The sequence below is a fragment of the Lotus japonicus genome, chromosome 6, assembly GCF_012489685.1.
Source record: "Lotus japonicus ecotype B-129 chromosome 6, LjGifu_v1.2".
NCBI classification, from domain to species: domain Eukaryota; kingdom Viridiplantae; phylum Streptophyta; class Magnoliopsida; order Fabales; family Fabaceae; genus Lotus; species Lotus japonicus.
Window position 1 is genome coordinate 15,038,843 of NC_080046.1, and position 13,962 is coordinate 15,052,804.

The window sequence follows — 13,962 nt, forward strand, 5'->3', positions numbered from 1 at the left end:
ATTTACAAATTAGTCACTTTTAATATCTCTCATATGTTACAAATTAATAACTTGTAATGTCTCTCACCCGTTACAAATTAATCACTTTTAATGTTTCTTAATCACTTTTAATGTTTCTTCATCATCTATAGTTTGGTTCAACCAACAATGCATAAACAACCAATTGATGAGACTCATTCATAGCTGTTCATCTTCAGCTCTTCTAATTATCTAACTAACTAATGGTTTATGGTTACATAAAACAAAATACCTCACATATGTTCTATGATCAACGGAACAAACACATATTGAAAGTAGTGAAAAAAATAGAAAAGATAGAGGAATTAGAAGACTACCCATACAATGCTCTAATTTTCTGAAGGTTCCCTCTGATGGAGCAAGGATTCTCCTTTCACCTTCCATAGCAATCGCCAATTCCCTCTCGACTGATTCTCTTCAGAATTAGTCCTCCAAATCATTATATTTATAGTCCAACCCTAGCAAACCTCTTATGTAAACAAAAAGTTGAATATGAGTTGGGAGAAATTGAAGTAGAAAAAAAAAGGAATCATAACTTTTTCCTAAGCCAAGCAATTTAGCAAAAGCAAAATCAACTTGCAGAGTTATTCATCTTTAAACCCTATTTCTTGGTAAAATAATTATTTGAACTTCCTTCAGTCTTAAATTTCCACCACTCCAAAAACATAGCCTCAGTAGCAAATGTGTCTACCCTGTAAATTTGAAGTGCTTGATAACGTACCAGTTTGATAACGTCTTGCCATATCCACACATTGAAGCTTTTCTTTTCTTGGAAAAAGTAAGCAGCAAAATTATTCTTTTATTGGAAAAATTATATTGACATTCTAAAAAGCAATACACGAAACTTAACTGAAGTGGGTTTCCTTTAGTCCATGCAGCTCTTTTCAGTAGATTCTAGGTCACTGAAGCTTTTCTTTTTTCTTGGACATAACCTTCGACTCACTTAAACCATCAAACGTAAAGCTTGAGCCATTTAGTGAGACCTCCATCTACTCTAATTTATTCTGCGAAATCAACTCCAGAATAAGCTTTACATACAACATCATTAATACTTAAATTAAGAATGACCCATGTGAGACAAAGACAAAACCACCTTATAATCAAACAGACTAAAATGAAATAAAAAAGTAGAGCCTTCACATGAACAGAATAAAATGAAAAAAAAAGAGAGACATGTTCTGATTTGCTATTCTCTTATAAGTTCGATTAGACACAATTTAAATGAATCACTTATTTTGTAAGATCAATTAAAAGAAATAGACAATGGATGTTCTCAATTCAGACCTGAAACACGTTGAATACCCTGAATTTAGAGCTAACTAAAAAACTAAAAGTGAAGGGGGAGAGAGCTTACATTTTCTTCTACTAATGAAGAAGAACCCATCAGGTGACTCGAGCTTAGCTACCTTAGTTGAATGTCAACATGGTAATAAAATAAGTAGAAGTAAAAACTAAGAAGAACAACAGTGACATTTTTCGTAGCATGCACGATCCATTGTGATTCTTGTTCAGCGGACAAAGTTTTGTTATGACCGTTTGTGCTAACGGAAAAACCTTTGCTCTAGTTCCAGGCCACCTTGAAAAGGCACAAAACTTATTATTTTTTATGTAGAACATATGCTTCTTGATTAAAACCTACACATGTTTCTGGAATAATCATTGAATAAATATAATGAATGAATGAGAGGATTAATATACCGATAGTGTGTTGGGGGAGAAATAAAGCGAGCTCCTCTGTAAAAAAAGAGGATAGATTAAATTTTAGTGCAAGAAGAAAACAGATACCTCTATCGAAAATGAATTAGACAGCATTTGCTTACTTATGTTTCTTCTCTATTTTTCCTCTTTCTGTCTCTGCTGAAATGGCCACAGTGAAAAAAGGGAATTGAGGAGATAATACCAATCACACATTCAGGGGATTGAGAAGACATGAACACTAAACATTTCATAATGCAAATCAAATGTCAATAGCTTGTAAGAATAAAAATATTTACCTTCCATGTCCTAGCCCTTCAAATCATGGTTGTAACTCTGTGCTCGTGCAGTATCCTTCCGCCACCGCCTCCTCCAACTCCATCTTCAAGCCATCCCTACAAAATTGAGCGTTGAACACAGAAAAAATTCAAGATCGTTTGAGAAGAAATTAAGGAGGAGAGAAGTAAACCTCCGATTTAGGCTTCATCGAACAGAGAAAACAAAATCACGTTCATAACGATGTAAACAAACCAAAGAAAAGGTTACCTTATATTCAGGTTGTTCATGGGTAGGAATAGCTCTGGAAGCCATGGTTGGGCTGTGGGATTCTTGAAAACAGGAAAAGAAAACACCACTAAGAAGACTATTCCGCGTCTCCACCGATTCGAAGAACAGAATGAATGAAACGGAAAGCAGAAGGGGAGGGGATGCGTTTTCAGCCATACACGAATTAGGATTTAACTTTCTATTAGGCTTCCAATCAAAGAATTTAACGGTCAAGATCAAAATCAACTCAATTCACGACCACGATTTATTCTCTATTTCAATAAATAACAGAATTACATAAAAGCTCATATAAAAAAATTCAACCATGTGTATTAATTTATTGAATGACCATTTTACCCTCAAGGCTGCAGAAACTTTCCCTTTATAGATAGATAGATACAATTTTAATTTATACATTTTTTAGAAATGATATATCTCTTAATCCCTGTAAACGATACCAGTACTATACCCGTATCCATACATCCTTGCTCGGTATTCACCTTGTGTTAAAAATGGGGGCTTCAAATTATGTCGGTTAAAAATGGTAACAATGGTTTAGCTGCCACTTGACTATGTGGGGCTTCTCTTTCTCTGGGTTCACTGGTTTGTAAATTGCTTACCTACTGAATTTGTGTTTGAAAACAAGAAGAGGGATAATTCAGTATTTTGGTTACAACAGGGACACGCTTCACCTCAACCTCATTTTTGTTAACCTAAGTCTTGGTTGTTTGAGTTTGTGGTACGGGTCTAGGTAGCATTTGTGGTTTGGAGAGTTGATACGGGCATTAGTTTTAACATCCCCTCAATTAATCCCCACCCTCCTTTATGCACCAAAAAATCTAAAATACCCTTTAAAATTTAATTTCATTCCAAACATATCCCTTTTCCTATCTTATCACTACCATCATTTTTGTTTATCACACCACCCTTCACTTTTACTCTCATCTCATAGTTTTCTTCGTTGCCACTTTTCACACTTAATATATGTGAAAACATTTCATACATTGTAAGTGTGAACCGATGTATGTTCGTTCTCTCTTCACCTTCTTCCTTTCGTTTTAAGTATTTCACACTTAACAGTTGGTTCCTTCACACTCTTGAGGGTGAAATTTGAAAATATTTCACACTCTTGAGTGTGAAATGAAAATATAAAAAAATCAATTTTTTTTTAAAAAATAAAATTATTAACAGTTCAATAACTCACACTCTTGAGGGTGAAATTTGAAAATGTTTCACACATTTGAGTGTGAAATTTAATTATTAAAAACTAAATATTTAAAATTAAAAATAAAATTCTTATCACTTGGTTCTTTCACACTCTTGAGTGTGAAATTTGAAAAGATTTCACACTCTTGAGTGTGAAATGAAAATTATAAAAAAACAAAAAAAAAATTAAAAAATTATTAACAGTTCAATAACTCACACTCTTGAGTGTGAAATTTGAAAATGTTTCACACATTTGAGTGTGAAATTTAATTATTAAAAACTAAATATTTAAAATTAAAAATAAAATTCTTAACACTTGGTTCTTTCACACTCTTGAGTGTGAAATTTGAAAAGATTTTACACTCTTGAGTGTGAAATGTGTGAAATGAAAATTATAAAAAAACAAAAAAAATTAAAAAATTATTAACAGTTCAATAACTCACACTCTTGAGTGTGAAATTTGAAAATGTTTCACACACTTGAGTGTGAAATCTAATTCTAAAGAAACGAAAAATTTAAAATTGAAAATAAAGTTCATTCACACTACTGATCTTGAGTGCGAAACTGAATTGTGTTTCACACCCTTGAGTGTGAAACGCAATTGTGCGAATTGAGTATCTTTATTCTCTCTTCACCTTCTTCCTTTCGTTTTAAGCGTTTCACACTTAGTGAGTGAAATATTTTCACACACATTGAGTGTGAAAATGTTTCACATTTAGTATGTGTGAAAATACTATCACACTTTGACTATCTCTTTATAAGAGAGGGTATTAAGGGAATTTAGAAAATAAAAGAGGGTGTGAGATTAATAAGGGGGTGTTAAAACTAATGCCCAGTTGATACTGCTCAATTTAACATGCATTGTGATACGGTGCTAGGCAGGGGCGGACCCTGAAAAAAAAAATCTATAATATTTTTGTTTGAATCCCTGAGAATTTAGATTTGCACCCTAGACCCCAACTCCTCTCTCTCTCACACAGTCAGATCTCTCACGCCCTTCACTCTCTTTTCTGATTTCTCTCACACGAATACACGATACACCACAATCACTCTCACCAGACCTCATCAACGCGCACCACCACCGGCCACCACCACGCCGGCCGCCGATCCACCACCAGACCAGTCCAGCCGTCCCTCTCTCTGGCTCTGCGGTTCTATAGACTTCAGGTATTACTGATTTCCTTTCTCTTTCTCTTCTCCTAACCCTAAATGGCAAAATTGATTTCCTTTCTCTTCTCCTTTCTCAAGCTTGATTTCCCAAAATTGATTTCCTTTCTTTCTCTTCTCCTTTCTCAAGCTTGATTTCCTCAAATCATTCAAATGATGCAAACTCTCAGCTTGGTTTTGTCTCAAACTCTCTCTGATGTGCTGTCAATTAGATGATTGCAGATTTGCAGGGTGGGAATATATGTGTTAGTGATGGGTTGCTAGAAAATGCTCTCTGCATTCTTGTTTTGGTTTCTCTATTTTAGTGGGGCTGTCATGAGTTGAGGGGGATGAAAAACTGATTGAGTTAGTTTAGCTTTAGTTTTTTTGAGAGCAAAATGCATCAGTTCAGCCTATAGCCATAACCAAAGGTCCAGGACCAGCTTTTACATGTTTCAAGTGAATTGATAAATGTGATGCAAGTTGAATGCAATAGAAGACCATTCTTATTCATTAAATTCCATCATATGTACGCAGATCAGTTTTCTCACTGAGTTGGGTGGTTAGATTCTTTTCTCCCAATTACCCCCTGAACTAGTAGTTTTCTGTTTATTTCGCTCTATAGAAAATGAATAAAATATACAATCACTTAGCTTTAGTTAGTTGAAGTGATTATTGGTTTTTTTATTAGAGTGAACTTTAGTTAGTTGAAGTGATTATCTCGTGGCTGCCTTCTTGATCTACATGAAAATATAGGGAAAAAAGAAGTAAAGAATTATAAGTTTATAACAAAAGCAGTGGAGGCTCTAAGAACCCAATTGTCAAATTTCAGTCCCACATAAGGCATAAGAGACTCATGGGTCTGGACAAAGGAGGAAGCGGGAATGTTTACAGTGAGCTCAGCTTACACAGTTTTACAAGGAGAGGTGAGGGAACCACCACATAGACTTTATCATAAATTATGGTCACTCAAAGCACCCTCAAATGTGCTATCACTGGCTTGGAAAATTCTACTAGATAGAGTTCAGTAGATTGGTGCGAGTTTTCCTTCTGTTTTTGGCCTTGGGTCCCTTGCTTGGTGGTTTAAAAGGAGGGACATGGTGGGAGGTCTCCTTCACTGGTTGCCCGTGATTATATGCCCTGGCTAATGGGTTAGAATCTGAATTGTTTTGTTCTGTTTTCCTAAAGGCCTATACTCTGTTAGTGTAGGGCCTTAGATTATATTCTCTTTTCATTTTACATTTGTACCAAGGGTTGGAATACCCATTGTACTCTACTTTCTATTATTAATAACACTTTGGTTTATCAAAAAAAAATTGCTGTTGAAATATTGCATTTGGTTAATGACTTGAAATACCACATTATAGTACTATGGAAACTTGACAGTTTATGCACTGACTTGAAATACCAAATATGTGCTACATTTGAGTGAAATGTGTGTTGATGTGATTAAAGTTGTTTTCAATTATATTTTTATCGATGTGTTGATTTGAAAAATTTGAACCCCCTGACCCCGGGGTCCTGGATCCGCCACTGGTGCTAGGTAACGTATTATAGTACCTTGCTGAGAGATCATCCATCTCTAGGAGTGAGAGAGCTTAGTATTTATATTTAACCGTACCTGCATACTACAATGCATTATTGGATTATTTTATCTCTGTTGGGTCATAATCCAATCATGCACCAAAGGTAGTTGCAAAATATGCAAACTTTCAGCGGGTTAAACGTATAAAAATGACTTTAGGGGGTTACTTTACATGCTTTTGATCATTTGAGTATTCTATCAAGCTTCTTAATCTGGTTCTATTAAAAAGTTCTAATTTATAAATTCTATCAAGCTTTTGATCCCTTTAATTTGTAGCGGTTGGCTTCTTTTCAGTGGAAGAACTATCTTTGCTTGATTTGTTTGTTTTTTCATTGGGCTACGTCCACAGCCACCTTAGCTTTCCAATCTTTCACTAAATGCCCATTGCACAGCTAGCTGCATGTGTATCAAACTAATGGATCCAATTTAAGTTCTGGAGTATGTTTGTGGTGTAATATTTTGATTTTTGAGTGTTTTTTCTATATATGCACATTATATAAAGAGAAAGTATATGCGAATAAACCAGGTTCATAAAAGATAAACTTTAAGCTTGACTCTTTTATTTTACATTTTTACTTACATTATTTTTGAAGAGGGTGGGTATATAGTAACAGGAGATAAATTGTCCCGCTTAACCTCTTATGTATATCTACTGTTATATGTTCTCCCTTTCCCCTCACATATATAGAATCACTAGTTTTGAAAATCGATTTGGAAGCTGAATAAGCGGGTTTTGCAGATTGCACTGTTCAACCGCAGAGATAATGAAGAAAGCCATGGCTTTTGTTCTGTTAATATTTCTTTCAGTTGTACATTACTCAAATGCTGAAGAAGCTTTCGATGTTCGCAAACATCTCTCCACTGTCTCCAGGTTTCTCTTTCCCCTATCACAATTGAAATTGCTCTTTTCCCCCCTTTTGTTTACATTTACCATTGCTGCAGTTTATTTGCAACGTTTCCGATTTTTGGCCTCATTTTTGTTTGATTCTTTTTGTATTTTGGTTAGTTATAAAACAATTCGCTCAGCTTGTTATGGTATGCTTTTTTTTAACAGGCTGAGGTTGATCTGATTTTCCTTCGTATTTGTATCTGCAGATATGGTGCTGTGAAAGACATTGCTGACAACAACTTTGTACCTTCTAATATTCCCGAAGGATGTGTTCCAATACATTTAAATCTTGTGGTAATTTTCTCAAAACTTTTGAGGATATTGATTTCATTAATTATCATTGAGTTTGACAACGATTCTTATATTCTTATGTTGAAATGCTGTTTGCACAAGAAATCAAGAATGGTGTTCTATGGAAGTCTTTATCTTTTCTAGAATGTCCAGCTTGGTATTATTAGTAATTCTAACTTCTACACTGTCTGTGGAATGCTTCTTGATAATGCTTCTTTATGTTTCCAGGCGAGGCATGGAACTCGTTCCCCGACGAAGAAAAGGATAGGAGCGATGGATAATTTGTCAGCTCGTCTGGAGGTTCTTTTAAGGGATGCAGAAGAACGAAAATTGCCTTTGGAGAGACTTCCCTCCTGGATAAATGGGTGGAAATCTCCTTGGCAAGGAAGGCTTAAGGGTGGTGAGTTAGTTAGCAAAGGAGAGGATGAACTATATGATCTTGGAATCAGGGTTAGAGAAAAGTTTCCTAATTTGTTTGATGAAGAATACCATCCAGTCATATATCCTATAAAGGCAACCCAAGTGAGTCTATCTTTAATTTTCTTTTCTTTGTATAGGTAGTTTTTGTTGTTTTAAAATCTTTCATTTCCTCGATAGACATCTATAGTTTTAGGGCTAGTCAGGAAATATGGATTCCAGTCCCATCAAAAAAAAAATTGTGCCTGTTGTTTTGGACATGATGGGTGAATGCTAAGACATGATGATGATTGTGGACTACCACTTTAACTTCTATATAAGAGATGGAATCTTGGCTTACTGCACGCTTACTGTTTCTGTCATCATGTATGACAAAACAGGCTTGAAGGCTAGTTGTGTAATAGCTTTTGCTGCATCAAGGATTTGACCTTTTCGAACTCTGTCAATCTTATCCAACTCCCCGTCATTCTTTGGAGTCGATCTGCTATAGAAAGGATTCCACTTCGTTCACAGATTCGAATTTAAAAGCTACAAACATATATAACTTACACATCTCTCTTCTGTGGCAAACAGGTTCCGCGAGCATCAGCTAGTGCTGTGGCATTTGGAATGGGGCTTTTCAGTGGCAATGGAAGTCTTGGACCTGGGCGTCATCGAGCTTTTGCTGTTACCAGTGAAAGCCGTGCTAGTGACATCCAACTGAGATTTCATGATTGTTGTCATAACTACAAGGTACGTTGTAGACATCATTGATTTTGCTGGAAGACTTCTAATGCAATGTTTACATGTGTATCTGAAACAATTACAAATAATCACGGACTTCATGGCTAGCCAATTTCATACATTTAATTGTCTATTTGGAAATTTGCTTCTAATACATTATTAGATTAGATAAATCACCCAAGTTGCATGTGTCACCTTTTCTGCCTGGCAAAAATTGAAGACCATTGGACCATGTTTCTTTGCTCTTTTCAGTGATAAATTTGTTTGTGTTTAGCTGGAAAGTACTTTTTGTTTACCATTCTGTCCTGATGTACCATCTGATGGAACTCAACTTTTTTTTAAATGAATTGAAATTACGGTATTCAAATCATGTTAAAACCACCATAGCTTAAATATGAAAGCTATTATGTGTTTTAAAGAGGCTATACTTCACTACTTATTAAACACTTGAGAATGACTGTATGGTTACTTAGACATCTTGTGATATTCAGTGTTCGGTATCATTTCTGCTTTGTTTTCACTGCCTTTTTTTTTGTCTGGTTATTTACTTTATTGAGTTATGGGAGCAGGATATCAGGAAAAGGCAGGAACCTGCAGTCGATAAACTTAAGGAACCTGTGCTTGAGGAGATTACATCTGCATTAGTTGGGCGATATGGGCTGAATTTCACAAGGCAGGATACATCCTCTCTCTGGTTTTTGTGTAAACAGGTAATTACATTTCTTTATCCTCAGCTCCTTCTGTTTTACGCTATGTCCTTTTTTGAGTTTACATGTAATCACTTGCTAATGTTATAGAGATTGATTATTTTCTCCCCCCCCCCCCCCCTCCCCCTCCCCCTCTTTTCTATTTCTCAATTTGTCATTATTTTGACAGGAAGCATCATTGTTGGATATAACTAATCAAGCATGTAGTCTTTTCAGCCCTTCTGAGGTACTCTTATGGTTTAGTTGTGATGCAATTTGTTATCTAGTGATAATAATCAAGCATTCCCTTTTGAGGTAGTTTTGTGGTTGTGATGCAATTTGTTATCTAATGGTCAACATTTTCCTGTTTACTTGTCTAAATATTTAAATTCAGAAAGAAAATTTATTAATATGTCAGTAAATTCAATTTTGATTTAACAATGTAATAAAGCCAAAATTGAGTCTTTGATATTATGTTTTTATAATATGTTATTGATCTTATAATGAAAATGATAATTCTATTTAGTGTCGCTGTTAACTGGGCTGCAAAGAAACAAGTAGAAAGCGGGACACACTTAAAAATTTACTATTGTTGAGCTAAAACAAAAAATAAGTTTAGCTTTCCCACTTTAAACCACGATCCATGTTAGCCTAGGAATGCATTTTTTGCAATTCAATTGTCTGCTGCTTGCTTACCGAAGTTCTAATTCTCTGTATATAGATTACATTGTTGGAGTGGACAGATGACTTGGAGGTGTATATTCTGAAGGGTTATGGTAATTCAATAAACTATAGAATGGGAATACCATTACTTGAAGATGTTGTTCAATCCATGGAACAAGCTATTCAGGCTAAAGAAGGTAGTTTAGATTTTCTACTTTTAAGTTTTAATTACTTTTAAGTGTCTTGCATGCCCCACATCCTTTTATTGACAGATACATTATTTATGAATGGATTAACCTTTTAAGTGTCAAAGTGAGCTCTATCTAGCATATATTTATATTCTATATCATCTGTCGGACTTTAACTTTTACCTGCTTTTTCTAGCTTGATTAAAAATTATCTTTTGAGTTGAGAAGTTTATTGCATTATAGTTAGCTGAGAGTAATTTTTTATTTAGTACTGTAAAAAATGCATCTCATATTTCTGGAACAACTTCGAAGAGTTTCCTGGTATAAAAAAATAGGCCATATTCATTCGACACTAATCTCCTTGTGGACATTCACCAAAACTGTGCTTTGATGTTTGATATGCTGATTGAACTACTTTATTTCTCCATCAGCATGTTCATAAAATTGGCTGAAGTCTATAACTTTTCCTTTTATAACATCAGATTACTTTTCAGCTTAAATTTTTTAATGATGTTCAAATTTGATGAATTTTTTGTTGGCCAGTCTGCTTGGTAATGCTACAGGTTCTTAAAATTCCAACATATTATAATTTGTGTTCATTTTAACTAAATTGAACTCTAATCTTCATGCTGATTATATGTATAACCTTTGTCATTGTTTTTTTGGTTGAAATTATAGTTAATGCAAAATTATCAAGGAGAATTATCATTACCTGAAAAATCATTATTTCTCCTTTTGGAGGCTGTCTCTTGAACATGTCAACCTTTGGCTCATTTCCACTTTATTCGTTGCTTCTGTAGAAAACCATGCTCCTGGAAGCTTTGAAAAGGCAAGACTTCGGTTTGCACATGCTGAAACTGTAGTTCCATTCTCATGTCTGCTCGGTTTATTTCTTGAAGGAACTGGTGAGAGCTTTATAGTCTTTGCTTGAATAATGTGAACAAACTTACAATTCTTTTGTGTGTTTTACTGCTCTTGACTTTTCAGTAGTGACAGTGTATTCATGGATGTTCTTTTTTTAGAGTTTGAAAAAATTCAGAAGGAGCAAACTTTGCAGCACCCTCCAAAGCCTCCGCAGAAAAGAAAATGGCGGGGTAGTACTGTGGCCCCTTTTGCCGGTAACAACATGCTGGTCTTGTATAGTTGTCCTGCTTCAGATGAATCTAGAAGCAAGCACTTCGTGCAAGTGTTGCACAATGAACAACCCATTCCAATGCCGGTAAGCTTTTGCCATCCATATGACGATTATAAGATTTCTCTCTCAATATTTTAGATGCGAATAGCTGAAAATGATTTAAGCCTTTAAGGGTTGAAAAATCTCACTGCTTATTGTTAAGTCGTGTCATTTTGTTGTGCTTGTGCATCAATTACAAAGTTTCTTTATGTTATTGTATACAGGGTTGTGATGGTTCAGATTTCTGTCCATTTGAAGTATTCAAGGTATCAGTATAACCCCACTCTATCACATAAGATGATCGATGTGTAATATTAATTATGGAATATTGTTTTTCGTTCTACTATTCTTATTTGAGTTTTCTCCACAGAAAAAAATAGTTGCACCTCATCAGAAGCATGACTATGATACTGTCTGTAATGCAAAGCTAGAGCCAAACCCCTCGGGCAGCAGCAAGTTTCTTCAAATATTTCAGTGGCTTTTCTCACTGGGGAAAGGTGATAAGTACCTCAAAGATGAACTTTAGTTTGTTTCCTGGCAAAGGAACCTCGATTCTTATATTCTGCTTACTAGGTGGTTCCGCTTCTTAACAGATTTTCAGACATGAGCACCAGTTCCTTCTAGCAGAGAACCAGTTTTACATAGATTCTGCAGCCAATACAGGAATTCCTTTTTAGCTTGAGCTTGGGGAATGGGACTTCCTTGTTTGTAGCTGATGTAAATGGAAAGTTAGAGATGGAAAGTTGAGTTCTAGATGTCACTTTTCATTAACAGCGTTACACTTGACTTAGTAGTCACAACTTATTCCGCAGATGGTGTAGCTTTTGATATGTCCTCATTTCATTTGTTCTTTGGAATAGGATATACTTAACTGGTGAACTTCTCTGACTTGTCAAGAATTCATTTTGCTACGGATAAATATTATAATTGAACAAGTTTAGTCGTGCTTATGAATCACATACAACAATGTTGTCGCACTGTAGAGCCTATAAATTCCTGAAGCTGATAAATTTGATAGTGACAAATCAATTCTTGATTTTAGTTTAGACTTGAAATTCTTTGTATATGAAAATAGCCTCAATGATATTTTCCACAAGTGGTCATTTATTAAAATCAGATTTTGAGCTCTATATTTTTCAAGTTTTATATCAATAGAAGTAATTATGTGTGACTTGAGAACTTTCTCACATCTTGATGGGCTATAGCTCTTCTAGTGTTTTTTTTTTTTGCTTCATGTGAATCAAGCATAAGTGGAGCTACGTAACATTAAAGGGCACAGCTGCATCTTTAATATGATAATTGAGATCACATAACATTGAATGCTGGGAGCGTCTATGAATTTATCAGATAAGTTGTGTAATTAGCCATTTAGATTAAATTTATCAGTGCGTGAACAGTTCCTTCATGGCCTCCAAAGGTAGCTTTTGAATAATCATGCAACTGCCATTTTAGATACCTTTATGTAAAATATTAAGAAAATGTTGTTAAAACAAGCATATTTCAGACTCGGTGAGCAAATGCCTATCCAAAATGATGAAGATCCAATGTTTTTGTGTCTTCAGAAGCTATGATAACAAAGTAACTGCACAAAATTCTGAGCACTACAAGGCATAACCAAATCAAGATTTGACCCCTTAGTACTTCATTGATGATTTTGATTTTGATTTTGAAAGTTTAGAATCTGTTGTGCATACTACCTTGTGGCCTGATATAGTAGAGCAAAAGCAAAAAAGCGAGTTACTTACATGCTTGGAAGTGTCAATCACAGAATCCCCCAAAACTTGCTTAAGGGTATCAGAAGCAGAATCTAGGCCTTCTAGACATGTGTTCTTGTTGGTGAGGGCTGCACTGAGGTTGGCTCTTGCTTAACTAGATTCCTGGAGTTGTATTGGTGGAGTTCTATGCAGTCTTGGACCGCACCTCTTTGTTTCCCAGTGATGTTTGGGTGTCCAGCATTTTGGAATGGCTTAATCCAGTTTTTGGTCCCTAACATTTGTCATAAATATGGCTTTAGTCCCTCGCCGGAGCAAAGGTGGGGATTGGTCCCCAGTTTTTTGCAAAATAGTTGGCTTTGGTCCTTCCGGCCGGTTAGGTCAACGCCGGAGCTCCGGGAAGCCCATGTGGCATTGCCACGTCATTTAATGAGCTTAGGTGGAATTTTTATTTATTTTTTATTTAAAAAAATCCAAATTAATCACCATCATTCAATCATCATCATCATCCTCAACTTCATCTTTTGTTTCTTTTTAGAAACCCAGAAACCCAATCTGAAACTTGCCCTAATTAAATTAAAATGATCTTCATCATCATCATTTCATCATCGACCGAGATTAAAAAACAGGAAGAAAAATAGATGCTGTAATAAATTAGATGCTTCAACATCATATAAGAAAAACAGAGATCCTTATGACTTCAACCCATGGTACGACACTGTGTCCAACCCCTCCCACAAAACAGAGATCCCAGAAACAACTGAACCCAGAAATCAGCAACTGAACCCAAAAACAGAGATTCTCATGACTTCAACACATAACATCTCTCCCTAGCAATCAAAGCAATTGAACCCAAAAACCATTGAATGAAAGAAGCCAGGAAACCCAGAAACCAAACCCAAAACTCTGGCTCTCCTTCAATCCACGCTCTGTTAGATCTGGGATTGTTCGAGGTCGGTGTTTTTTGTCAAAGTGGGATCAGATCTGGGTTTCCAGAGCGTCGCAGAGGTGATGCGATTTCTC

At 35.4% G+C, this 13,962-nt stretch overlaps 1 protein-coding gene across 3 annotated transcripts; it reads left to right on the forward strand.

Moving 5' to 3' along the window:
- The first annotated feature begins 4,381 nt into the window (after window positions 1-4,381).
- Window positions 4,382-12,194, forward strand: LOC130722911 (uncharacterized). Of its 3 annotated transcripts, none has more exons than XM_057573795.1 (13): window positions 4,382-4,632; window positions 6,936-7,067; window positions 7,292-7,379; window positions 7,605-7,898; window positions 8,367-8,525; window positions 9,086-9,226; window positions 9,393-9,449; window positions 9,924-10,062; window positions 10,854-10,958; window positions 11,076-11,272; window positions 11,452-11,493; window positions 11,598-11,724; window positions 11,801-12,194. In XM_057573795.1, exons 2-13 carry the CDS (start codon window positions 6,961-6,963, stop codon window positions 11,815-11,817), a joined length of 1,473 nt encoding a protein of 490 aa, XP_057429778.1. In that variant the 5' UTR covers window positions 4,382-4,632; window positions 6,936-6,960; the 3' UTR covers window positions 11,818-12,194. The 3 variants fall into 3 exon arrangements, with proteins under 3 accessions (XP_057429778.1, XP_057429779.1, XP_057429777.1); XM_057573796.1 differs by having other exon boundaries at window positions 11,821-12,194; XM_057573794.1 differs by having other exon boundaries at window positions 11,598-12,194.
- The last annotated feature ends 1,768 nt before the right edge of the window (window positions 12,195-13,962 follow it).